Source organism: Egretta garzetta, unplaced genomic scaffold, assembly GCF_000687185.1.
Source record: "Egretta garzetta isolate BGI_Z169 unplaced genomic scaffold, ASM68718v1 scaffold43, whole genome shotgun sequence".
Lineage (NCBI taxonomy): Eukaryota > Metazoa > Chordata > Aves > Pelecaniformes > Ardeidae > Egretta > Egretta garzetta.
This window is the reverse complement of record NW_009259047.1, coordinates 1,357,659-1,382,954: the sequence shown is the minus strand read 5'-3', so window position 1 is coordinate 1,382,954 and position 25,296 is coordinate 1,357,659. Positions and strand designations below refer to the sequence as shown.

The following is a 25,296-nucleotide window of genomic DNA, read 5'->3' as shown; positions in this document are numbered from 1 at the left end:
GACCCTCCGTGGGGCGGCCCCGGCGCTTGTCCGAGGCCTTTGCCCCTGGGTAGCGCAACGCGACTTGGGGGGCAGCGTGGTTTCACGTGGTAATTCCGCGTAGTTATGTATAAACACGCAACTACGCTGACAGAATTCGAGCACCTGCGTCTCCCTGCATTCCCGTGCGCGTTCAGGCTGGGCAGGGGCAGGGAGGAAGGCTGCCCACCTCGCCTGCTCGAGGACGCATCGGGCCGGCTGCCTGTGTGCCCTTCGTGGCCGCCGGCTGCTTCCCCGGCGGCAAAGTGAGTGGTCGGGGGGTTTATCCATGCAGCCAAAGGAAGAATATCCCATGATGGAGGCAGTTCCAAAGACAAATCCAAAGGAAATCAGCCCAGCCACTTCCTAATCCCTCATCACGGCTTTCTACGGGGCTGCTCACCGGCAGAGCGTGTCCACGTTCTTCCACTCCTTCGTGCTGTCCAAATTCCCACCTCTGCGGGGTGGAAGGCGCACCAGAGTTTTGCTCCACCTCTGCCTCATTGAAACAATGAGCGTTTTCCACCCTTTCCCCCGAAACAAGCCCCTACTTCCCCCTGTTTCTTTCACCCCAGGTTTATCCTGACTTGAGGTTGTCCTGGGTGAGGGCCGGCCCTTCCCGGCGCGCACCTCCGGCTGTCAGGCGGGAGGCGAAGGAGGCTTTGGGCCAGACCTCACCCCATGGGCGGCATCCACAGCACCAGCCCCGGGCTGCGCTGCTCCTGCTGCCGCCCTCCCAGGTACCTCCGAGGTCTCTCCTCACCCAAGCAGGTGGGAAGAGAGGAGGAATATGAATTTTCCTTCCAGCTCTTCTTTTACTGTTTCAAATGTCCCTCCGGTCACGGAGTTGGCCCCACACAGCACACAGCTCCATGTTCCCCCTTCAGTGCTCAAAACCCGGGCAGCTGCCTTGGCCGTGCTGTCACGGACGTCGGCACATGTTCAGTGTTTGGGAATATGCTTCATGAGTAGCACAAGGGAAATACCAAAGTGTGTTTCCAAAATGGCAGCTGAGTAGATTTTCATCTGCATTTTCCACACATGCTCCAAATATCCGGTAAAGGCTGCCTTTACTTAACGTGTATAGGCGGAGTTACTTGAATAGCCGTCATTCACTGAATAACGTGCAAATACTGTTCTCCTTAAAACAAATGGACAGGTAATTGAGTTGCTATCATGTAGGACACTTCAAATTATTGAGAAACCACTACAAATGGTATTATACCGTCTCCGGTATAATCTATCATGTAGGACACTTCAAATTATTGAGAAACCAATGGTATTATACCATTGGTATTAAACCAAATGGTATTATACCGTCTCTGGTATAATCCGTGATCATAAAAGCCTATTTTTACTTATTACAGTTGTGGGATATGGCCATTGGCACGCTTTGATTTCCTTTTTGTTAGTGTGACTTTTAGCCAGAAGAGAAAGTGCTATTATCCTTCTGTAATTTAAAAAAAATTGCCAGGGTTCCAATCTGGAAAGGTATTGAAAATAGTTGTTCTTGCAGCCAACGGATCGGAAATTTCTAGTCAATACAGATTTTTTTGACATCCATAAATACCTTACGAGTTTGTAAGCGATGACAATGTTTAGATCACACTGAGATTACAGGAATATGAGACATGAGCTGATGCCACACAGTCATCTTGTACGCGCATGATAGACTAGGACAGTGAGGTTTGCCCTGGAGGCGTTGTCACCGGCCCAGGCTGACCTCAGGTGGTCACGGCTGCTCCCTGAGAGCTGGCCAGGTATCACCTCTGACAGCTTCTCGATACCTTCCTGTGTTGTGGGAGACAAGGCTGGAGGAAGGAGGATCTCCTTCTGAGATGCACTGGTATGAGACAGTGGTATGCTACAAACACAACGTGTTTTGGAAATACAAAAACATTAGCTATTTAGACAAGTTTACAGAAGTAACGGCTACCGTAAAAAACCAGTCATCTGTATTTCCATACATGTATAAAACAGTGCAGTTTAAATACAAAAGAAGATCTGTTTGCTGATTGTGATTGTTCTATTATTTATGTTGAACAGAAAGGCTTCATTAACAATCTCGGAACAGATGCAGTCAGAGCAAAATTGTGCATATTTATAATAAGATTAACAAAATATCAGTTTACTCGCAAATTAACATTACATAATAGAATGTGTTCACACAGTCTTGTGGGAGTGATGTTAAAATTCATCATATACAGTAATACAAAATGGGTCAGCTACAGTCATCGAGATAGTATTTATTGTCTACCTTGCTCTATATCCAGTATTTTCCTGTAATTTTGTCCTGCTGGAGTGATAAAAAAAAAAAAGTGTAAAAGAGCAAAGCTGCCCCCCAGCAAATAAAAAAGCTGTGTCACACTACGGAATTTGTGCAGAACAACAAAAACCATGCTTGCAACAGAAGATGGCCTGCAGACCGCTTCAGCACTATCATAGAAAGCTGTATTTAGAAAGGAGAAAACGCTTCATACAGAAAATACGCAAAAGGATGCAAATCCAGGTGTTTTGTGACTGACACTACACGAGTCATCTGCTGGCAGTGACAGTGAGAAGAAAATTGCTTTGCAAAATGTACTTGAGGAAGCATATGTGAATAGCGCATTCACTTTCAGGAGAAAGGAATAGATACTGAAACAGGAGATATGGTTTAAAAGTTATGACAGAAAAGTCATCAGCACACCGAGTGAAATTTCATCCATTTGACAAAATCACCAGCAGCGTATTGATAAGATTTTATTGGTTTGGGTTTGGTTTTTTTTTTTTTACAAACATAGCTTGAGAACAGTCTGCAGCTATGTAAAAAGCTGCCACAAAGATGAAGGGAATAATTTCCACAAGGTAGAAGGCAAGCAACGGACTTAAATTATTGCAAGGAAAAGTACGGAAACCTTTCTAACAACAAGGAGCAGAGAAAAAGATTGCCTGGGAAGAATGTGCAGCCTCCATAACAGGTGCTTTTAAGAAGTTAAAGAAATATCTGCCAGGAGCAGAAAGCCAGAGCTGGGGACGAAGGATGGATGAGAAGAGGTCCCTTCCAGTCCTATGATTCTATTATCATTTTTACACTGAAAATGATTGATATTTTTAGCGAAAACAGCTATGTAATGGTGAGTCTGATGTCCCCAATAACAAATGCGCAACCTTTACGTGCACCGCTAGGTGACTGAAGGTCATGGCTGGTCGCTGCTGTCCAACAGTTTGTGTGACCATGACAAAGGAGGATTTGGATCACCTCCAAATACAAACGCGTACCACATGGGCTGATTGCTTGGGTGTGCTAGGCGGCTGCAAAGTTTGAATGCGCTCACTGTCGCTTGCAGATGCTGAAACCCCACCACAGGCTCTAAAGCCTGAACAGACATCTCTCACGCTATTAATGAAATGCTGCTTGAAACTTGAGACAGCGAAAAGCCAGGACAAGACGGCAGCTGAGCCATTCAGGCACCAGCACGTCCCACTGTGGCGATGGGAACCTGCACCAGAAAGATGGGGAGACGCTGAGTTTCATTTTTTAAAAGGAATAAAACTTTGAACGATTTCTTCACTTCGACAGAAAACCATGCAACTACTGCACAGCCAAACGCCGTTATTCAAAGCAGCAAATGCTGCTCTGCAGGAAAAGCTCCCGTTGCAATCAATGGGTCATTCTCTTAGTAAAGGTACAGAATCAGGTCTTACTCACAGCCATAGGAGAGAAAAATGTTACTTTAATCATGCTTTAGATACACGGAAAGCGACTCAAAGGAGTTTTCACCCAGATAGTTGCCAGAAGTTTTCAATTTCTGCTCTAGTACTGTAATACAAAAAACCACAGTGATTCAGTGAAGTGGTATTTTTACTAAATAATTGTCTGGCTCCTCATTTAGAGGAGCTAAAGACTTTAGGCAACAAGTCACCTCACTTAACTTCACCCCACTGCATGTACAGGCTCCTGAGTGGTTTTGCATTTTCAAAATGCTGAACAGATTTAGCTCACTGTCTATTCTTTATGTAACAGATCACTCCTGGAAGGGGAGGCCAATGGCTTCTGGATGGCGTAGATCAACAGTGCATCTGCTAGCCTGTAGAGAAATCCTTTTGGGGAGCAGCATTTTCCCTTGCCTGAGTTGAACCCGAACTATCTCACAGAGTCTTACCAGGGTCAGATTAATTCTATATATAGCTGGTTCAGGGGAAATACAATATTTGTTTTGTCTGCTACTGGATAATGAACTGGGCGTTTTCTCAGCTGGCATTTTGCATCCTCCGGAGAAGGAGGAATTCCCGTGAGCTGACAGCTACGCAGTTGTTGGGGAACAAAGCTGGGCATTCCTCGCATTTATAGTCTTCCCACATGTTTGGTTACAATAGGTTGCACTAGTACAACCAGGATCAACTTTTAGATTCACTTGGCTGAGCAAACAGATCACTGGGGAGAGAGCTGCAGGACTCTGGCTATTTACCTCCTGTGCTCCTATCTCCTCACCTTCACCATGCCTTACGTCCACTTCTGCCCTGCTTTCTCTGCGGGGGAAAAGTCACTTGTTGAATTTTAAAAAAAGCATGGGTTAGTTACAACAGGTTCAGATGGCCACGGCTGAAAAACGAGATTAGTAAACTGTGGAAGTTTATGCTGAATTACAATCGTTGACATCTCTCTTACAGAAAAGAATAGAAAGACAGCATTTGTTTCCCTGATGGACACGCTTCCCAGAAATATGCCAGAAATAATATGCCAGCCAGGAGAGAAAGAAGAGACAGGGCTAGGGTAAGTGCTTTGCAAATTGTTCTTGTTGTGGCTGTCCTGGGAAAATTAGACAGTAAGACTTTTCCTGCTATCAGACAGCATTTTTAATAAAGTATGCTATTTTATCAGCTTGGCAAGAAATCGTCGGCTCCAGCAGCAGAAGCCGGGGGTGGCTCATGCCAGTCGCACTTACACAGCTGCTGTTCAATGGGTCTCCCGAATCCAAACCCAGCTCCTGTGAGGTACTGCCCGTGCCCCGGTGGGCAGCACAAAAAAGGGTGCCTGCGGGAAGTGGGGGATAGAGTCTTCGGTAAATCATGGCTGCTGCTAAACTGGGCTGCACTGATAGAAGAGGAATAATGCACATGCTGGGGGTTTCTTCTCCCCTTCAAGTCTTCCACCAAAACTATACCTTTACTTCCTAAAAAAGCAAAAGCTCAAAAATGCTGATTGATGCAGGTTAATATTTTCTAAAGGACCCAAGCCCTTTGCAATGTAACTTGAGTTGCTTTTTAATGTTTATCCTAAGTCTCCATTTCCCTTTTTTATGGAGCCAGCTGACCAGTTGGCAGCACCCCGCAGGTGTGGCAGGCTGTCCTTCCCTTTCATTGCCTGAAAAGCCCTTGCAAGCTCAGCAGTAAGATGCAATGACATTTGGCTGTAGCATTTCTTGCTTTTCTTAGTTTGCATTTCCCATTCCTTCCAGGAGCCAGCTGCCTGAGAATGAATTCCCAGCCTTTCTTACTACTTCGGCATCTTTTGCCTTGATTTGTAAATGCTTGGTGCATTTTTGATGTTGACTTGGTCAATAACTTGCAAATGCAACTGTGTATTTACATGAAACTTGTTAAAGTGGAATTAGCTTTTGTATCCCCAAGAAAGATAATACGGAGACAGACATATCTATATATGTGTATGTATGCACACGAGTCAACAACTTTGTGGTTTCCCTTGTGTGCCTGCCAAGGGCAAGCAGTTCTTTTGCCAGCTTCCTTGGCACAAAGATAAGTGCTAGAGACAAACAGAGAGATTAATACCTCACAAATTAAGCTAAGAAAGGGAAAGATTTCCAATAGGCTTTTTTACTGAGTTTATTAATATGCTGTCCTAAGTGTAAGAGTTAAGAAGCTGTAAAACATGAAAAGATACAAAGATTAGCTTTGGTATTAATGTATCCAGGCTGGTGGCAATAACTCTTGCTGTAATTCATCATAGAATAGACGTGAAATGATCTTTTCTTCTTCAAAGGGAAAAAAACCTCAGCTGTTTGCCCCTCTATAGGGGAGAAACATGTAGGTGCTTCCATAGGGAGCAGGTAATATGGAGGGAGTGACACCGCTTTGAGGCCTTGAGGAGGCATTGGGTGATCGGTTTGTTCCATTTGAACTTGTGCTGTTCCTTATCACTTAACCAAGAGGTTTCCGGATGCCTCTAAGTCACCAGCTGAAAAAGAATGGAGAAATGGAAGAGTTAAGGTGCTGTTGAGAAAGGGACAGGACTTCTACTCCCCACAATGTCCTTGACAAGTACGTGCCATTGCACACGACAAGGACCGGGAGGCAGCGCTGCCTTCAGCAGATAAACCAGCAAGAGATGAGGCACCCTTGATACCACCTAACATTTGGTTCTGAGGGAATGCTGAGCTGAACCATCTACTGCTCCCTGAAGCAGACTTCAGGGTCTATTTTCCAAATGTCAGTGAGATTAGAGCCAATCTCTGTGTATTCAGTGTTAAGATCAGGTACCCTTATAGTACAAAAGCTTTCCCTAATGTCCAATTCAAACCTCTCAAGGCACAACTTCTGCCTGATTTATCCTCTGCATCTACTGAGAAGAATTTGTCTCTGTTGTGTTTGTAACTGCCTTTCAAGTACCCATAGGTTGCTATTAGTTCCCTCTTAAACTTCTCTTTTCCAAACCAAACAAGCCTAGCTCCCTATATTTCTCCTTCCATGCCACGTGCTTCAGACCCCTAATTACCTTGGTTGTCCTCTGCAGGGCAATCTTCAGTTTCTCAATCTCTCTTGACCAGGGAGCCCCAGAGTGGACACAGTATTCCAGATATGGCCTCACCAGTATCAAGAGGAGGGGGATAATAATTTCTCCCAGTTTGCTCTCCATGATCCTCCTAGTGCAGGCCAGTATAGTGTTTGCATAGTTGCAGACTGCAGACCTGGAGCCCACAGTAACCCCCACATCCTTTTCAGCAGGGCTCCTGATGGGTTGGTTCCTATTTTGTACAGATCCACCCATTGGCAAATCTCTGCAGGTTGTTGACTTTCATGAAGTTGCTGTTAGCCCTATATTTAGGTTTCATGGGGTCCGTCTGAATTCTCCACAGCTCAGCACAACTCCAGATGAAGACGTGCACCTCAGCACATTCCAAACACAAAGATCAAAAAGGTAGATCAAAAGGAATTTCTGCTGTTGAAAACAACAGCAACCTTCCATATATAATACAAACCTTCCTATCCTTTCACTCGATTAGCAGGATTTCTACCAAAAATCAGCTTGCCCATCTAGTTCTATGGAAAGCACACACCTGTATTCAGCTCCAGGGAGCCACGCCTAGTTACACCAGTAAAAGATCTCATTCACATTCTCTTGGGTTCTCTTGAAACTGGTGGTTACAACTCTTTTTTTCCCCGAAATCCTGAGGGCTTGTGACGACCTGTAAATTATTATTCTGCACCGATGCTCACGCTTCTGTCTGAGCTGTTGATATTTCAAAACCTCTCTCTTCCTACATTTGATAGCAACTTAATATTTTGTGGAAATCCAACCGCTCTAATTTTAGGTAGACATACAAACACTGCCGGCCACGTTATTTGAAAGGAATGAATGTTGTCTTAATAAACTGCTAGGAGAAGTCAGTTCACATAGTGAATATGCTTGCCAAAGCTTTGCTGACCACATAAATTCAGTTCTGTTTGAAATGTGTTTGTGAAATCAAGTGAAGAGGACCAGTTATGCCTTTCACAATGTAACTGCACAGACTAAATCAGCACTGAAAACAGATAGCTATCATATTGATTTCTCTGCAAACAGTAAGAGAAAAGTATATTTCATGCATTTTGGCAGTTCTAGTCCTTACTGCTATAAATACATATAGACTAGTGCCTCAAAATGCTCATCTTCTTATTCCATTCAGAATCAGAGAAGAAATACCATATGTTAATGAGCACAGTAAGTGGGGATGGAAGAAATTTTATTGCGCATCTAGATAAAATATAATTATTTAATGATTATGGTCATAGTTTTACAGGATAGATAGATCCAAAGTATAATTATCTGCTCACTTTAACACATGCATTAATGGTGGGAATGGAACAACATACTTATTTATTCCTTTCAGTTACAAGCAATTTAAAACAACCTTTTAAATAGCAGAGGAAAGAGCATTCTTTTGTTTATTTTTCACAAGAGGAAGACATATTTTTAAAGATAACTAATGGCTTCAGGCACTTCCACTTATGGGTACTCTTCTTTCAAGATCTGAAAGGGAAGGATCCCCAAGGAGGCTTGGGGAAGCACCTTGGAAAAAGCAACATCTGAAGTATCCTAAGTAGGGCACAGCACACCATGAGTCATTTCTCAAAATCTCTCCAGAAACGGCAAAGATGACAAGACAGTGTCATGTGGGAAGTATTTTGTTACAAACAGTAGAACTGCTCTGCGTATAAAATGAGACTATAACCCAACACTGGTTAACAAAGGGGATATATCAATAACTGTTGTATTTTAACAGCTGTCTCAGGTACCAGATGACTTTTGCTGCGTATATTGTCATCTCCTGATTAGAAAGGGGGATATATATACATACACACAAAAGCAACGCAGCAGTGACATCATGATTTAAAAATACTCTAATAGCACAAGATGGAATTCAAGATCTAACCAACCAACAGAAAATGCATCGTTTTCCTATTTTAAATTTGGCAAGTATGAATCTAAAACTTCCCTTTTTCATCTCTACTATCTTGTCCACATATAAGGTTTGCTTTCCACTACAGGCTATTTTAATGGTATTAGTTATTAAAGTCAACAGGAAATAAATCACTGTTCCCAAGAGGGCCTGTTTGAATTTGGAATTATTTTCCTACTGAATCAAGTTAAATCTTTCTTAAACAAAGACAAACAAAAAAATCAACATATGACTAGTCAATGACCATATTAATCCATGTTACAGATTTCTTTCCTGGTTAGTCAGACAAAGCCACTTTTAAAATATGAAACTTACTGGACAATATTACTTTTAGATGATTACTTTTTAGACATTAGTCAAGTCCTGCTTTCCTTCTAATTTATAAGCCATCTTTTAGCTTTACCACACTTACTCAATATTTAGATATCTGGAGGCTGATTCCGCCCTATCACTGTGGTCAGTGCAGAGCCACGCCAGTAAAGTCACTCCGGGTCGAAACATGAGCAAAAGGAAAACCAGCCCTGTATGCGTTTGTGTTTGTTACCATTAGGTGTATGAATAATTTTGCTAGAATTGGGTACACCTAACAGTTTTTACTACTGACCATGATTATTTTTACTGTATAGTGTCCAATGCCCCTGTGGCACTACATGATGGAATATTCTACATGAATAAGTTGCATCTGGTGAATATTACTATTTGACTAATTATCCATTCCTCAACAGAAGGGAATTCATTATTCTAACCTTTATTTTTTTAATTTCAGAAAACCATAGACACATGTCTACCCTGCACGGGCACACCAATCTCCATTACACGCACAATGTTAGATTGATTAGTTGGATAAAAATCTGTTTGTGCCTAATGATGCTATTTACATATTGTAAATTGCAGCAAGTCTGGTTTTTTGATATCTTTGCAAAAGTAATTCTACCTCCTCTTTTTCTCCTCTCAACCTTTTCCCCCCAAAATACCACTTCATTTTTTTTTCTTATTAAATTGCTAAACTTTGTGTCTGCATATGAGTTTCCTCATTGTGCCTCTGTTTCAAGATCATGACCCGCACCAGCCATGTGCCCCTGGAACAACGGAACTGTCAACGACAGGGCAAAAATGTGGCATTTAGCCCATGGAATTTGGAAGCAGCCCCCAAAAGAGATCATGTTGACTATGGACATCTGTGTCTTCAAAGTGAAATGCAAAATCCACTTCTTTGATCTAGTCCTCTACTCAGTAACACCACATTTATAAACAAACATGCATCATATAAAATAAACATTGCCTTGCTCCTGTTGAGCAGAGAGAGAAGAAGGCTCCTTCTGTGCCCATTTTATTTTTGGGAGGCAACTGGACACTACAGCAAAGAGGCGCTTTATATAAGGAAGAACCTAGAGATGTGGAGATTTTCCAAGACTAACAGCACATTGTGCACTGACCGTGTGGTAAGCAAGGCAGTTTGTACCATTAACGCCTTGCAATTCTAGCCACATATTCAGCTGAACCCCCACCTGAAATCTGCCGATGAAAGCAGCTTTAGCTTGCACACAGCAGTGACAGGGAATGAAGATACACATCAGGCTGATGAGCGCTAAGAAATAAATTGTTTGCCCAGATGGAAATCAATAGCTCTCTTCACTCTCTTCTTTCTTTGGCAAGATCAGGAGCTTTGGATGGCAATTAAAGCTTACCCAGCTGCCAAGTGTCCTAATTACATACACAAGAAATCCCATATTTCTCCTTCTACCTGAAACATCCCTTGCACCACATTCATTAAGTTCATTACAGTCAAGCCTGCTGCTGTTGCTAGCACTGACGTTTCTTTTTTACAAAAAAAAAAAAAAAAGCCCAAATCCTTGCTTGCACCTGGCTCCACCAGTGAGCAATCCCCCCAAAGGCCGACGGATGCTCCGCGATGCCCACCAGCCCCTGTGCCAGGGATTTCCACAAGACCCTTCCAGTCAGTGTCTTCTCTCTCCCACTCCATTTTCACGTTTTTCACCTCCCGTTTAATTTTGCAGCCCACCCTCCCCTGGCCAGGGCATTTTCCATTAAGAATTGCCCTCCTGCCTACTCGTTCGTCAGCCACTTGATTCTTTTACTTGCGCCGAATTTCCCCGCATCCTCTCCAGCCGTCACTCTCACCACTCAGGCTCTGCATCGCCGGCCGCGTTTGGAGCAGCATTTATAGGCAGTGAGAAGCAGCAGGGGCCATGGCCAAGACACAATACTGACTACCTGCCTGTGGGACCGTGCATGCAGACCACCCGCCGGCGCTGCCTTTGAACGCCCGCCCGCCCGAGCAGGTAGCCGGCTTTCTAGGCAGGCTTTCTTCATTAGCTGCGTACACCACTGAGGGCATTCAAAACCAGAGCGGAGAGCGGTTTCATTTTGACATCCACGGACTTGTCTGATTCTCCTGGGAACGAAGCCCTACCTGTTATGTATTTTGTCATTACAGCGTTCATCCATCCTTCATGAACTGAGGCAGGTGTGGATTCTAGGAGGAAAGCGAGGATTTTACTTCCCTTGTAAGGAACAACATAGCAAAAATTTCTCGTAGAACTTTGTAACCTCTTTAATTTTCCCAGCACATTTCTGGTGCTGTATAAATAAAAGTAACTAATGGACAGCTGAGCTTGAGCAGCGCAGTTTCCAGGAACTCCTCCTAATTGTCCTTGACCACAATATGTTTTTTCAGAAGCCTTCAATAATTCAGGTCTGAATCTAATGCAATTAGTGAAGCTGTACAAAACATACTGAAGAGAAAAGCCACTAAAAGCTCAGGCCCCTTATTTTATCATCATGATTATCACTTTATTATGAATTAAAGTGGGAAAACCCATTATGTACCCATGGATCCAAGAGCAAGGGCTCTAAAAAGCTCTAAAAAGACAAAGGTAAAATAGCATCCCGCTTAGCCCAGCAGCTCAAGACCGCAATGCCCAAGACATTGTGCTGTATAAATCACCTTGTGTTTGCACAAAATGGTTAGATTATCTTAATTAAGCCACAAGATTAGCTGAACAAGGTTCAACTATATTCACCAAAGAACAAATAAGCTATGGGATACATCAGGGGAGAAAAGAAAGGGCAAGGGGGAATCCATCATTCCCCTTGAGCCATCCATAACCTTCCAATTTAAATGTGAACTTCTACGGAGAAGGAAGGTTAAAACGAGTATTATGAACATTAAAGACTATTAACTCGTGTTATGCCTTTTTTTGGTCCCTTTAATAGCACTTTGATTCTCATTTATCCTCAGCCTCTGCTGCACTGCTCTGGAAGGGCAGAGAGGCCTTAAAGGCAGGTATAAATGAATTTACACTGCTAGAGAAGCACAAGGGCGCCTTAGACCTAATGAAAATCATCTCCGTTATCAGAGAAAAAAAAAATATTGAACAGCCGGTACTACAGTTGACACAAGAAATAGTTAAAAATTTCACTTCATCTCAATGCATTATAGTTCACCTATAGATGCCGTATTAATTCTCTTTTAATGCAAATAATTCATATGCACGTAAACTATTGCAGATAAAGCCCAATGGGAATTCTCCTCGAAGGAGAAAAAGACCATCTGTCCCTCATCAGCCAGCCACAAAAGGGATGGCTTGCTATTTTATAAAAGCTGCCAGTCAATTCTAGGTGTGGGATCATCTATCACAATAGGCAATGTGCCATCTCCCACACTGGTGAAGTGCTGTGTAATTTGCAGCGCCATGAACATGGCTTGTAATTATATTTGATAGGGCCACAGGACGTAAATTACATAGTTTTTATGTTTAGCTGCAACCGCAAATTCTTGCCTGGCATTAGCTCCTAGGGGGTTTCAGTAGGGATAAGGTGGAAGAGGAGAAAAAGACAAGTTCTGAATGTGCCATCTCCCACACTGGTGAAGTGCTGTGTAATTTGCAGCGCCATGAACATGGCTTGTAATTATATTTGATAGGGCCACAGGACGTAAATTACATAGTTTTTATGTTTAGCTGCAACCGCAAATTCTTGCCTGGCATTAGCTCCTAGGGGGTTTCAGTAGGGATAAGGTGGAAGAGGAGAAAAAGACAAGTTCTGAACTTTCAAGAGACTTTATTTAAAAAAAAAAAAATTTTAGGAAAAAAAATAATAATATCTATGTAGGAATGTTTTGTTATTCTTCTTCTTGCCTCAGGCCCCTTATTTTATCATCATGATTATCACTTTATTATGAATTAAAGTGGGAAAACCCATTATGTACCCATGGATCCAAGAGCAAGGGCTCTAAAAAGCTCTAAAAAGACAAAGGTAAAATAGCATCCCGCTTAGCCCAGCAGCTCAAGACCGCAATGCCCAAGACATTGTGCTGTATAAATCACCTTGTGTTTGCACAAAATGGTTAGATTATCTTAATTAAGCCACAAGATTAGCTGAACAAGGTTCAACTATATTCACCAAAGAACAAATAAGCTATGGGATACATCAGGGGAGAAAAGAAAGGGCAAGGGGGAATCCATCATTCCCCTTGAGCCATCCATAACCTTCCAATTTAAATGTGAACTTCTACGGAGAAGGAAGGTTAAAACGAGTATTATGAACATTAAAGACTATTAACTCGTGTTATGCCTTTTTTTGGTCCCTTTAATAGCACTTTGATTCTCATTTATCCTCAGCCTCTGCTGCACTGCTCTGGAAGGGCAGAGAGGCCTTAAAGGCAGGTATAAATGAATTTACACTGCTAGAGAAGCACAAGGGCGCCTTAGACCTAATGAAAATCATCTCCGTTATCAGAGAAAAAAAAAATATTGAACAGCCGGTACTACAGTTGACACAAGAAATAGTTAAAAATTTCACTTCATCTCAATGCATTATAGTTCACCTATAGATGCCGTATTAATTCTCTTTTAATGCAAATAATTCATATGCACGTAAACTATTGCAGATAAAGCCCAATGGGAATTCTCCTCGAAGGAGAAAAAGACCATCTGTCCCTCATCAGCCAGCCACAAAAGGGATGGCTTGCTATTTTATAAAAGCTGCCAGTCAATTCTAGGTGTGGGATCATCTATCACAATAGGCAATGTGCCATCTCCCACACTGGTGAAGTGCTGTGTAATTTGCAGCGCCATGAACATGGCTTGTAATTATATTTGATAGGGCCACAGGACGTAAATTACATAGTTTTTATGTTTAGCTGCAACCGCAAATTCTTGCCTGGCATTAGCTCCTAGGGGGTTTCAGTAGGGATAAGGTGGAAGAGGAGAAAAAGACAAGTTCTGAACTTTCAAGAGACTTTATTTAAAAAAAAAAAAAAAAATTAGGAAAAAAAATAGTATCTATGTAGGAATGTTTTATTATTCTTCTTCTTGCCTTGTTGTCAGCTCAATGGGAACTTTCAAGAGACTTTATTTAAAAAAAAAAAAATTTTAGGAAAAAAAATAATAATATCTATGTAGGAATGTTTTGTTATTCTTCTTCTTGCCTTGTTGTCAGTTCAATGGGACAACATCCCAATAGGACTAGCAGGAGAAGAAAAAAAGACACAATTAAAACATTTTTTTTCTTTTTTTCAAGTCCGGGGCTGGCAGTATCTGCCTAGGTATGCCCTGGCAAGACCAGTTCTCTTCTATTTGCAGTGACTTGTAAGCATGGCTGTAAGGCAATATTCTGGTCTGGAAACCAGCTCCATAAAAACGATAGTTTATAACCTGTTATGTACATGTCGGATGCAATACTTGGTCACACTTGCTGACTGTCGTGGCAGATACTCCCTGGGGCACAAAGCGAGAAGGCCCCCTCTTGCAGGGTCCTTAACGATGGAATTTGAAGGGGCAGATCCTAATTGTAGCACAAGCATGCATACTGTGTGATTCCCCATGGTTTACTGTTATTAAGGAACCGGAGGCTGAAATGGTGGCACGGCAAGGCCATCCTCGAACACTAATCCCAGGGAAATGCGGGATGAAGATTAGCAACTATTTAATCCATTTTGGCCTGGAAAGAATTTAAGAAGAATGAGAAGCTCGAATCAAAACTTGAGTAAGCCTGAAGCTATCCTGACATGTTTGTGAACTGAATTCCCTGCCGACACTTTTCTATTATTTCGGTTCTTGGACCATCATTCTTTGCATGCTGGGACCAACAATGCCTTTTATTGTAGCCTGCCCCATTTTCCTCTTGCACACAAAGGGAAAGCTCCCTCGGTGAATGCCATAGGCAAATACTGCTTTCTCAAAAAGTTACATGGGAGAAGTATGCTTTGGCTTTTGTTTGCATACTGTAATCTTCAGCTGCACTGAGAGCAGGCTGAGTCATTCAAAAATACGGCCTTTGGGCTTTAAAGGTCAGCTATGCTTTTCATAATAAAAACCTATTAACACAGAATCATCCTGGTAAACCCAAACATCAGTTTTAAGTAACGTTATCACAACTGACCCACCGTGATAAACACTCCACCCATGAGCTGCTACTCTGCAGTCTACAACAAGCAGGACCAAAACAGGAAAAAGTGATGGAGGTGAGAAGGTCTTGGGAAGGTCTAGGAAAATCTGTGATGTTTTTCACATACCATAGCTCGGTGAAGGAATTTCTAGAAATGCCTGACACAGCCAAACATGAGAATATGTAGACTTCTGAAACAGGAGGCCAGCTTAGGAAAGAAGCAGCGACATGCAAAGGATCAGCTCATGAATGAGAAGCCTGGCAGTGAAATGACAAGGGCCAGTGGTAAATAAGAGAATAACATCTGAGATACAGAAAAGAAGCACAAGCTATGTTCCAAACATAATGAAAATTTCAAACTCTTTCAGGGGCTTAAGGGTATTTAAATGTAAATGAGCTTCCTTCACCCAGAATCAAGAGCTGCTTAGAAATCGTTGCATTATTTTCTGTTGAGTAATCATAACTTTTGAGCATCCAGTGTACTCTGACAAAGAGCTGTGTGCATGGTGTCTGGGTGTGCACGGGATTGTCTCCAATTAAACAGCATGGGCGTCTGCTCTCAATGAAGTAGCACCCTTGCAGTTGGGTCTTGTCTGCGTCCGTTGAGATGAGACCCGTTCCCTTACACATATGCCTGAACCCCAGCACTCACTGTAAACTTGTTATTTTTGTGGAAATAAGTTAGAAATATGTAGAAAGATTGGCATGGGGTTGCTTCTGTATGAGAGCCATAATATATTTCAAAATTTATGACTGGATTTGGAGCTGATGAATTCAAGCTGATGCACAGGCTCCGATATTTCTTTCTCTACAAGTCAAGTGAGAAGTCCGGGCTGACCTGGTCACGACTGCAGTGCAGTGTCCCTTCTGCCACCCTGGCACTCAGCCACCCCATCCTGCTGGCTTATAACCTTGCTTTTGAAGTCACCAGACTCTGGGATCTCTCAAAACCGCAGCTCCTCATGCTCCTTCATCAGGTTTGAGTTTCTCAGAGCAAGCCCAAAGCTGGTGGAGCCACTCTAGGTCCCTCTAGCCTCAGTATAAATGTTTTTATCATCTCCAGCTCTACTCCTTGCTCCTCCTTTGAAAATCCAGCCCTGGTCTCATCAGACTCTAATACCACCTCTTATATATGCATCCTTTTGAGCTCACCCAGACTGATGTTTTCTTCTCTTTCTTCTGCACCACCTCTCCATAAGGAGACATTTTTCTAATTCTGCTCAGCTTACCACGTCTTTTCTTTTAAATCCCTCCTCAAACTCGCTCTCACCAGCCTGCTCACAATGAAAGTAACGCCCCGTTATTTGCATTAGCTTCTCAAGAAGTTATGCCACAGTGCGATATAACTTAACCCTTCGCCCTGGCGCTCGCAGACAGGGCTGCCAAAGGAGCTGGCTGGTGGGGGACGGGACAGGTCCCCACACACGTGGGAAGGCTGAGGAGGAACAAAACAGTTCCCCCAGCTGCCCTGCTCGGATGGTGGCCACCACAAACCCCACCCAGAGCCGGTGACCAGACCCCAAAACTGCAGTCTGTGGCTCTGGCCCCCGCTCTCCATCCCCACTTCTGTTGGAAACACTCAGCCCTTGGTCTTGCTTAAATTTGGATTATTAAACTCTCTGACCAGGAAACTTGTGCCATCTCCAATAAGAGAATTTTCCTTAAATCACCTAGCAACTTTCCTAGCACTGCTAATATACCAAAGGGAAGGCCGTTTCTATTTCCCAATAGTATAAAAATGAATGGCAATATTTGTTTCTAGTATTTGATAAATGTCTACTCGCGCTAATTAGGAACAACACTATTCCTATGGCCAGCTAATTCTGCAGAGTGTGATTAGCAGTACGCATCGCTTCAGCTGACTGACTCTTGGACCAGACAAAAAAACCCAAAGCTGGAAGCCTTCAAGTGAGCATGTGAAGATGGAAAATGAAACAAGAAATTATACACATTTTAAAATATTTGTGCTACTGGATTTCCATTGCAGATATCTAAATACCGAAATGCCTCACGCCATACTGCTACGCTGTTTTTACATCCCGAAAAGGCACCAGAGCTACGGGCAACGGTTTGAGAGCTTGGTTGAAGTTTGCTCTCGTAACCTCTGCAGATTATAAAAGGGCCTATCCCTAGTGCAATATGTATTTAATTTGTATATAAAGTCATTTTTGGAAACTAGACCCAGACCTATTTTATTACAGAAGAGCACAAAGGCTTATGGCTGACGTTTTCCTAAGCTTCAAATTGTACTCCAGTGAGCTAAGATCTTATTTTAACTTGCTTATAAGGATTTCTGCTGGTACGTGGCTCTAACGTGTTATTTTATTTGCAGTTAATGTCTTGAAAACCGAGGTAGCAGAGAGAGCAATTACAGAGCCCGTTTTCTCCTCTGGTATCGGAGCAGCAGCGAGGAGCTCTGCCGGTGATGCCCGAGTGCATTTACGAGACAAACTGTCACGGAGATGGAAAATGGGGGGAGAAATACTGGCGGTAAGAAAGTGAGCCGGGCAGTGCGGGAAGAGTGCTCGGCATCGACGCAAGCCACACCATCGGGTAGCTCTGGCTAGAGTACTGTTAAGATTTGTATTGCCTGAGTAATGAAGAACAAGACAGGCATTCCAATCAGGAAAAAAATGGGTAACGATTGGATACAAACAAAATTTATAAAAGCATGTTGTAAAGCCAAGCAGAGAGGTACTGATACTGTTTAGAGACCCAGTCTAGGCTCTGTGAGCCAGACTAGAAGCTCCTCTGAAAGCATAGGCGCATCTGTATTTTAACACACCAAAGAAAAACTCTGATCGAGGGGATCACCTAAGTGCATATGCATCTACCTTCAAGCAGGCTTTGTCCCTTGCAAAGCAAGGGTGATAGCCCAGGGATACGCCATTCCCCAAAGAGAAAAACTGAAGTTAGGGAGAGCGGATCACCTTTCTGCCTCGAGCCTACACAGCCCGGTGCATGCAGGCTCCAAGGTGTGAACCGGGGGAGACCTTCCTAGGAAAAACTGAGAAGGAAGGTGAAGGTAAAGTAACAGGCAGAAGAAAAACTGCGGGGACAGGGTGGGTACGTTTCAGGAGAAGCGGGTGAGGGATGGGTACCTTCTCAAGCGTTAATAACTCTGCCAGCATCTGACCTGAAAGGCAGAGTTCAGCATTGCACTAATGCATTTTCTGTGTGTCTGGGTCCAGGGAGGAAAGAAGTCAAATCCATTTCTGCAACAGAGCCAGGGTCTTTAGCTGGGACAGCCTGCCCACCCCTCCCGCCCAGTGCCCAGGCAGTCACCTCACAGCTCAGCACATGCAGGTACAGGATGGAACTTGCTTTTAAAAGTCAGATGTCAAAAGGACACCTTTCTTTTTTTTTTTTTTTTTTTTCCCCCAAAATGGAAAACAACTTGTGCTGGAATCAAATAATTGAAAAGTTGCTGAAACAAGAGAGTAACAGTTAATCCTGCCCAAAGGGTAGATCTAAATTCTCCCTGGAAAGGCTACCGCATGTGGGATTATATATAGTGGTTAACCAAATATTCAAGGGACATTAGTAATTACCATAACATCCCACCACTTACTCTGTCAAATGCACAATTTATGCAACAAGCCCACAACTTCAAAAGGAATTTGTTTACTTTAAAAATAGTTGGAAATACATTTCCAACCCACAGTTTTTTCCCCAATACCTTCCTGTCCCCACCTCAAAAAATGCCTGAAAGGCTTCTAGGTGTTTTGTGCAAACACCTTTCCCAGTGAATTTTCCCCCTGTGCCGTTCGTTTCTAACACGCGGCGCGCCAGGGCACACAACTCCTTCATTTCCCTGCTCTCCTGGCTGGGCTGCGTGCCGGCTGCCAGCATGAGATGGCTGCTCCCGATGCTGGCCCCCAGGTCCAGAGCCCCCCTGCCGCCCCACGCACCCACCTTGGGGGATCCCCCATCAGCTGTTGCCCTCACCGGAGCATGGAAGGGGGTCACAAAGAAGGTAGCTGCACAGAGATCAACCTTTACGCTGCGATTTCTTAAAATCTAAAGTTTATAAAAAACACACCACTGGAAAGCAGAAACACACCGGGGAATTGCAGGTGGGTGTCAGAGGCCCACAGCTCCCACCGCTCTGCAGCACCAGGACCCCAGACACCAGAGGTGCACCAGGATGCGGGAGAGTTCTTAGCTGCTTTGCTCCTGACTCGAAACCAGCCATAGCCACGTTCCCCGGGAGGGCGGCCCCTGCCCGCCGGGAGCAGCCACCTCTTCCACCCACAGCCAGCAGCTGTCAGTGGGAAACGTGCTGGTTATCATTGCACCAGGGCAGGTTTAGATTGGATATTAGGAAAAATTTTTCACAGAAAGGGTTGTCAAGCATTGGAAGCAGCTGCCCAGGGAAGTGTTTGAGTCCCCATCCCTGGAGGTATTTAAAAGCCGTGTAGCTGTGGTGCTCAGGGACATGGTTTAGTGGTGGGATGGCAGGGTTAGGGTAACGGTTGGACTTGATGATCTTAAAGGTCTTTTCCAACCTAAATGATTCCATGATTCTATGATCATTCCAGGCTGCGCTGAGTCAAGACCCTAAAAATAAGAGCAGCCTGGTTCCAGCCCCTCTGCTCTTTGATCTCCCAGCCCCAACACTGCGCTGACCCATGGCTTCTGGGGAGCACCTTGCCAGCCAGACCGGTGGCCTGCCTAGACTTGTTGTAACCCGTAGCCCCATCATTTCAGTGATGTGTCAATCGAAATCTTTCTCTTTAAATCTGATACATGTTTTTGTAACTCGATTCTTTCTTACTTACACTCGGGAAGCACCGAATGCTTTTAGGGACAAGGGATCAGGACGTGCCCCCAATAACGCCATGTTTTTATAGCAGCACTTCAGTTTCTGGTGGGATTTATTTAAGACTGTGGAATATTTACAGTTAAATGGAACTGAGCAATGGAATAAAAGTAGACCTTATAAGTTAAGCTTATGCTTTTAACTGGCTTGGTACTGGTAACCAAGAAAGAAGTAGTGCTTGGTAAAGTAATTTTGCCTGATTGGTCTAGCTTAATAAATACATTGAGCGGAACTTAACTGGTCTTCTGAGCTTGTGCTTGCTGCCTTCACCTGGACTTTGAATGTGGTTCACACAGAATCACAGAATCCCAGAATGGCAGGGGTTGGAAGGGACCTCAGGAGTTCATCCAGTCCAACCCCCCTGCTAAAGCAGGGTCACCTAGAACAGGGCGCACAGGACATCGTCCAGGCCGGGTTTGAATATCTCCAGAGAAGGAGACTCCACAACCCCCCTGGGCAGCCTGTGCCAGGGCTCTGTCACCTCAAAGTCAGGAAGTTCTTCCTCATATTCAACTGAAACCTGTTGTGCTTCAGTTTGTGCCCATTGCCCCTTGTCCTGTCGCTGGGCACCACTGAGAAGAGTCTGGCTCCATCCTCATGACATCCACCCTTAAGATATTTGTAAGTACTTATGAGACCCCCTCTCAGTCTTCTCTTCTTCATGCTAAACAAGCCCAGCTCCCTCAGCCTTTCCTCATAGTTCACAATCCCTGCCTTTCCCCAGCGCTGGCATGGAGCTGCTCCTCGCAGCGTGGCAGGCTGGCAGGAGAGGACCTCAGTAGCATGGCAGGCAGCTCTGATGCCTGCAACACAGCCTGCATCCATCCCCCTGTCCACCCCTGGGCACCCCACCACCTGCAGAGCTCTCCCGGCCGCCCCTCTTCAGCCCTGCTTCCCGCTTAGTTTCGCCTCCGACCTTGATGGCTTTGCAGCTAAAGCTGCGTTGGCGGAGGCTCATCACTAAGCCTTGCAAGGTTATTTAAAAAAAAAAAAAAAACACAATCTTGCAAAGATACAGGAACTGAAAGCCCCACTTTGTTCATATTTGTCTTCCCTTGGCTGTGTGCATGCCAAAGGGCTATCATCTTGCTTCCCAGCTGAAATAGAAATTCAGTAATGCATACTTGGGGAGTTCTGTCACTGCAGTAATCATTTAATAGTGACAAATAAGCCAGGGAATAAAACAAACAGATGGAAAATGGTCATCCCCATCCATGGACACCTGCTCTGGGATGCAGTCTGTAATGATCTATATACACTTCAGAGACAAAATTACTTTACCACATGTTGCAGAGTATCTGTTCAGATCTGGGAATGAGTTGCAGGAAAGACATAAAGGGTACCAAAAATGGCATCAAATCAACAGTCTAAAAAGTACCTAGTTGTAGTTTTGAAAATAACAGATTATCTCATTCACAAAAAAGCTCTTGAATTGGGAAACAAAACAAGGGTAAAAATATCCCTTAAAGGAAACCAATACAAGCCCCAGCACTATTCACTCCCGGGACGAGTCACCAACACCATAAGCTTCCAAGGCTTTTTCAAATGTGGGTTACCAAACCTGATTTTGTACAAAAGAGGCGATCCTCTGACTAGGAGCAAGGTGGAGCCTTCCATGTACTTCATTTCCAGGCTCAGGCCTTATGGCATTTAAGCCGAAGTTAAGAATTTTGAAGATTTTTAAGGCTTCTGAAGCCCATATTGAATTTGGAAAACCTACACCCTCAATACTTCCAAAAGGCAAGGCCAACCTGATTGTATGCCTAAACAAGATTTTAGAAGCATAATAATACTGGCAAGCATCCCGGTCTGAATATTGTTTACAGTAAAAAAGAACCTTTGCAAGAAGACCTCGTATCTGTTCCCTCAGCAAAATTAGCTTTATTAGATTTTTTTTTTTTTTTTCAAGAAGCAGAGCAACGATGCAAAGAAAACATGGCTCTGTTCAACAGCACCCTCCCAGCAAAAGTTTCCAGTCTCCATCCCTCTGCCAGGATGTATTTTCATTCCTGCGCTTTGAAAGTGCCTCAGAATGAAGATAGCCAGAGTACTCTTACGTAATAATGATGTGGCCTCATGCTATGAAGTCACTATCTGGTAAAATTTCAGCTGTTTCAGTGCATAAGTATTTTAAGACTGGGATTGATGGTCTTTAATTGTAGGGAGGCCAGATTTAGGTTTCCACAAACCGAGTAGAAAGAATTCTCTTGCCCTGCTCTACCCCTCCCCTCTTGGGTTTAAGGGGAAGCAGAGTAGGTCCTAAATATACATTCATTCATTACCTTGTCTTTCTGAGGGCATATAAACACGCTAAAATAGCTCACTAGCTTGCCCCCTCAGAAAAAAAAAAAGCCGAAGTAGATGACATGAGGTGACAATTAATTTACTAAGACTTCAGTACTTTTGCACAAACTGAACAGATATTATGGCAGCTCTGGTCTTTGGATTGAATCCTTGATGCCCAACAATGTACTTGGAAAATTTAATAACGGGAAGGAAGCAAAAAGCAGGTGCAAACACGGGAAGAAAATGGAAAGCGAATGGGCCGAATTTTGGTTGCAATCACACAAAACAAGTGTGAGCATATAGTAGATATATAAAAGCCTTATTGCATGCTTTAACATCAACTATAAACCATCATTCCAAAAATAACTTTCCCAGCAAAAAAAAGCCATATCCACAGGAGGAACAGAAGACTGTTATATAAAGGGAATCAGGGTCAAAAAAGAAGGTCCAGGAACAGTGATCTATTCACAAACCCCGAATTACTTCACCTCTTTCATGGAAAAATACAGGGCAAGTGTAGGCTTTCTCACTTCATGTGGTTACAACTATAAATACATCTTCTGCTGACCTGCAGGTATTTACTGATGCCAGGCAGATTAAAGGGGAATTCCTGCCAGCCTTTTGCTCCTTCTTTTGATAACAGGTACCTGTCCACAGCCCTTAGCCACAGCATGGTTCAGAAATGACTTTGGGACTCTTCACCAGGGAGGGCGGCTACTTTTATAACTCACTTGTCTAGATCTGTGGGATTTTCCCCATTAGATAACCGCTATTTTCAGATCAACTTGTCAGCAACATGAGCCAGAAAGATGAGATCCAAACTTTGCACTGTTTGTATCACCATCTTGAGTCAGTAATCGGTAATGCTGTCAAATAACTCATTTTAGGCATCTGAGGCACGTAAGCAAGCTTTGGCCAAACCCGCACCGTAAATAGGCCACCTGGCCGACCCAGAAAAGCATTCGACGCGTTTCAGATGCTGCCCATTGCTAGTTGGTGGGGGAAACTCATTGACCCCGTACCAAGAAGCAGACGGTATCGCTCCTAACCCACCGTCTCAGCCGCAGGGTCCCCGAGAGCTGGGCTTACCTTTGCTGGCAAAGAGCATCCCAACAGAAAAACGTCCCTGCTGCTGCTGGCCATTACTTCAGCTTTCAGCAATGCAGATTGTGAAAGAGTCAGGCTGTATGGGAAATAAATTGTTATTTTTCTTCCTGCACAGAAAGGAATGGATTCAGCATGTGCCAGACTTGCCTCTTTTTTTTTTTTTCCTTTTTTTTTTTTTTTGACAACTTGCGGCCCATTGTTTATCAAATGGCACCCTGAATCTTCTGCGTCATATTTTCTTTGACTTAAATACTTTTATTTAACTAACACAATGCATATGATGGCAAACAAACAAATAAATTTGAAAAAGCAGGACTCCTGTGGAAACACATTTTCCAAATTCCCCCACAGATTAGATGCTGATTTTCCTAATGAAATAAAACACTTGCTAATAATTCTGCTCCTCTGTACTCCAGATGAACTCAGAGCCGCGCGCTGGATCTTTTCAGTGTGACAGCTGATTACAAACATACTGCACTCCCGTCACCGCCTTACCTTGTTTTTTCCCTTTCTTTTTTTTTTTTGGAGAGATGCTACATCTCTGTTTCCATTTGGCTTCTGACCTTTTTGTTTCCTCCAAATGGAACAAAACTGTTCCAAAAAATACCCATGTCATCCTCCCCACTGGGGAGTTTTGGGGCAAGCCGATGCTTTCCAGCCTTGGGTTCCTGTGCCACCGCTGAGCAGGGAACCTGCCAGCAGCTCACTGGACATGAGAAGGTTTTGGCTGGACCCCAGCGCACTCCAGGATGGCAACTCCTACAATTTGTTAATAGCTTGAATAATTTTGAGCAGTCTTAGCACTGCTCCAAATCACTCCGGGGCTGCTTAACCCTCCCTTGCTACGCAGTTGTTGTGGCTATCGGAACCCACCTCCTCAGTCCTCTCCAGGGAAGCTGCTGTAATTTTTGCCTTCAAACAGTGGAAGTAAACAAGAAATTCCACGTGCGGTTTGTGAGGGTGGCAGGAGAGCCCTGCGAGGGCTGCCAAGGACAGCCTCTGTGCATCTTGTCCCCCTCCACTCATCCCCATTTGACAAAATAATAATAATAATAGTAATTTTAAAAAATAATCAACCCCTAAAGCCCCTATAGGTGAACTATCAGCCTGTCCCATGGGGTTTCAGATGGCTGCAGCCAACAGCTTTGTTGTAAAGCATTAATGCACCGAAGGGTTCAAATGTTTATGGACATCATGGAACGAGGCCAGGTGACACGCAGAGGGTGCTAGGGCTGTTACCCTCGTTTAGCATTTTTAAATGGTACCTTCTTCTCCAAAAGACAGTATTTAAAAAAAAAAACCAAAACAACAAACAAACCAAACCAATATTCTTTTGATCTTACTTACAATTTTCTTCAGAGATTTTTTTTCTCCAGGCAGCCAGGTGATCTGTACTTACAGAATGTCTACAGTGTTTTGCTTTGTTTTTTGTTTTTTAAGCAAGCTACAGTTGTAAATAAGACCTCTGATGACTAAAGTGGCATGGGATCAATGTGTAAAGCTTTTTCAGGCTGTTTATAAGAACATCTGAGAAAGCCTGGTTCACATTTTCCTCTGCCCAGGCAAGTTTCCTCTGCCTCTGTGTACGGCAACAGAAGAGAGAGAAAAACACTGGGAAGATGTTGGAAAATATGATAGGAAAGCTGCAAACGCTGACAGGTGGGCTCAGGGAAGGTAAAGCGCTCCTTCGTCGCTTTGTTTTTAATGGACTAGATCTGATATCGAGGTGCTGCCTTCCTCTCCCATTTAAGAAGGAGCCGATTTACAGCGGCGGGAGGAAAGGGCGCGGGGTGGGTGTGCCGAAGGGTGCCGTTGGCATTTCACTCCGATCCCTCCCAGCTCTGCGGGTTCACTCAAGTCATGGTTGCTCGCCTGCCTCCCAAACCACCCCATCCTTGGGGCGCCCTCCTGCAATCCGGAGCATGCTGGCCCAGCCCTGGGACGCGTACGGGTTCGTCCCCAGGAGCAGCTCAAACACCCTTTCCAGATGTG

The 25,296-nt window shown here is 43.8% G+C and overlaps 1 protein-coding gene across 1 annotated transcript in view; it reads left to right on the top strand.

Annotated features, from left to right (window-relative positions):
- The window catches only part of CCN1 (cellular communication network factor 1), an 81,861-nt gene that overhangs the window by 37,297 nt on the left and 19,268 nt on the right, over positions 1-25,296 (top strand). Inside the window, exons 3-4 of the mRNA XM_009635081.2 lie at positions 134-284; positions 594-758. Coding sequence (XP_009633376.2) covers positions 134-284; positions 594-758 — 316 coding nt within the window. The remainder of the gene's footprint in view (positions 1-133; positions 285-593; positions 759-25,296) is intronic.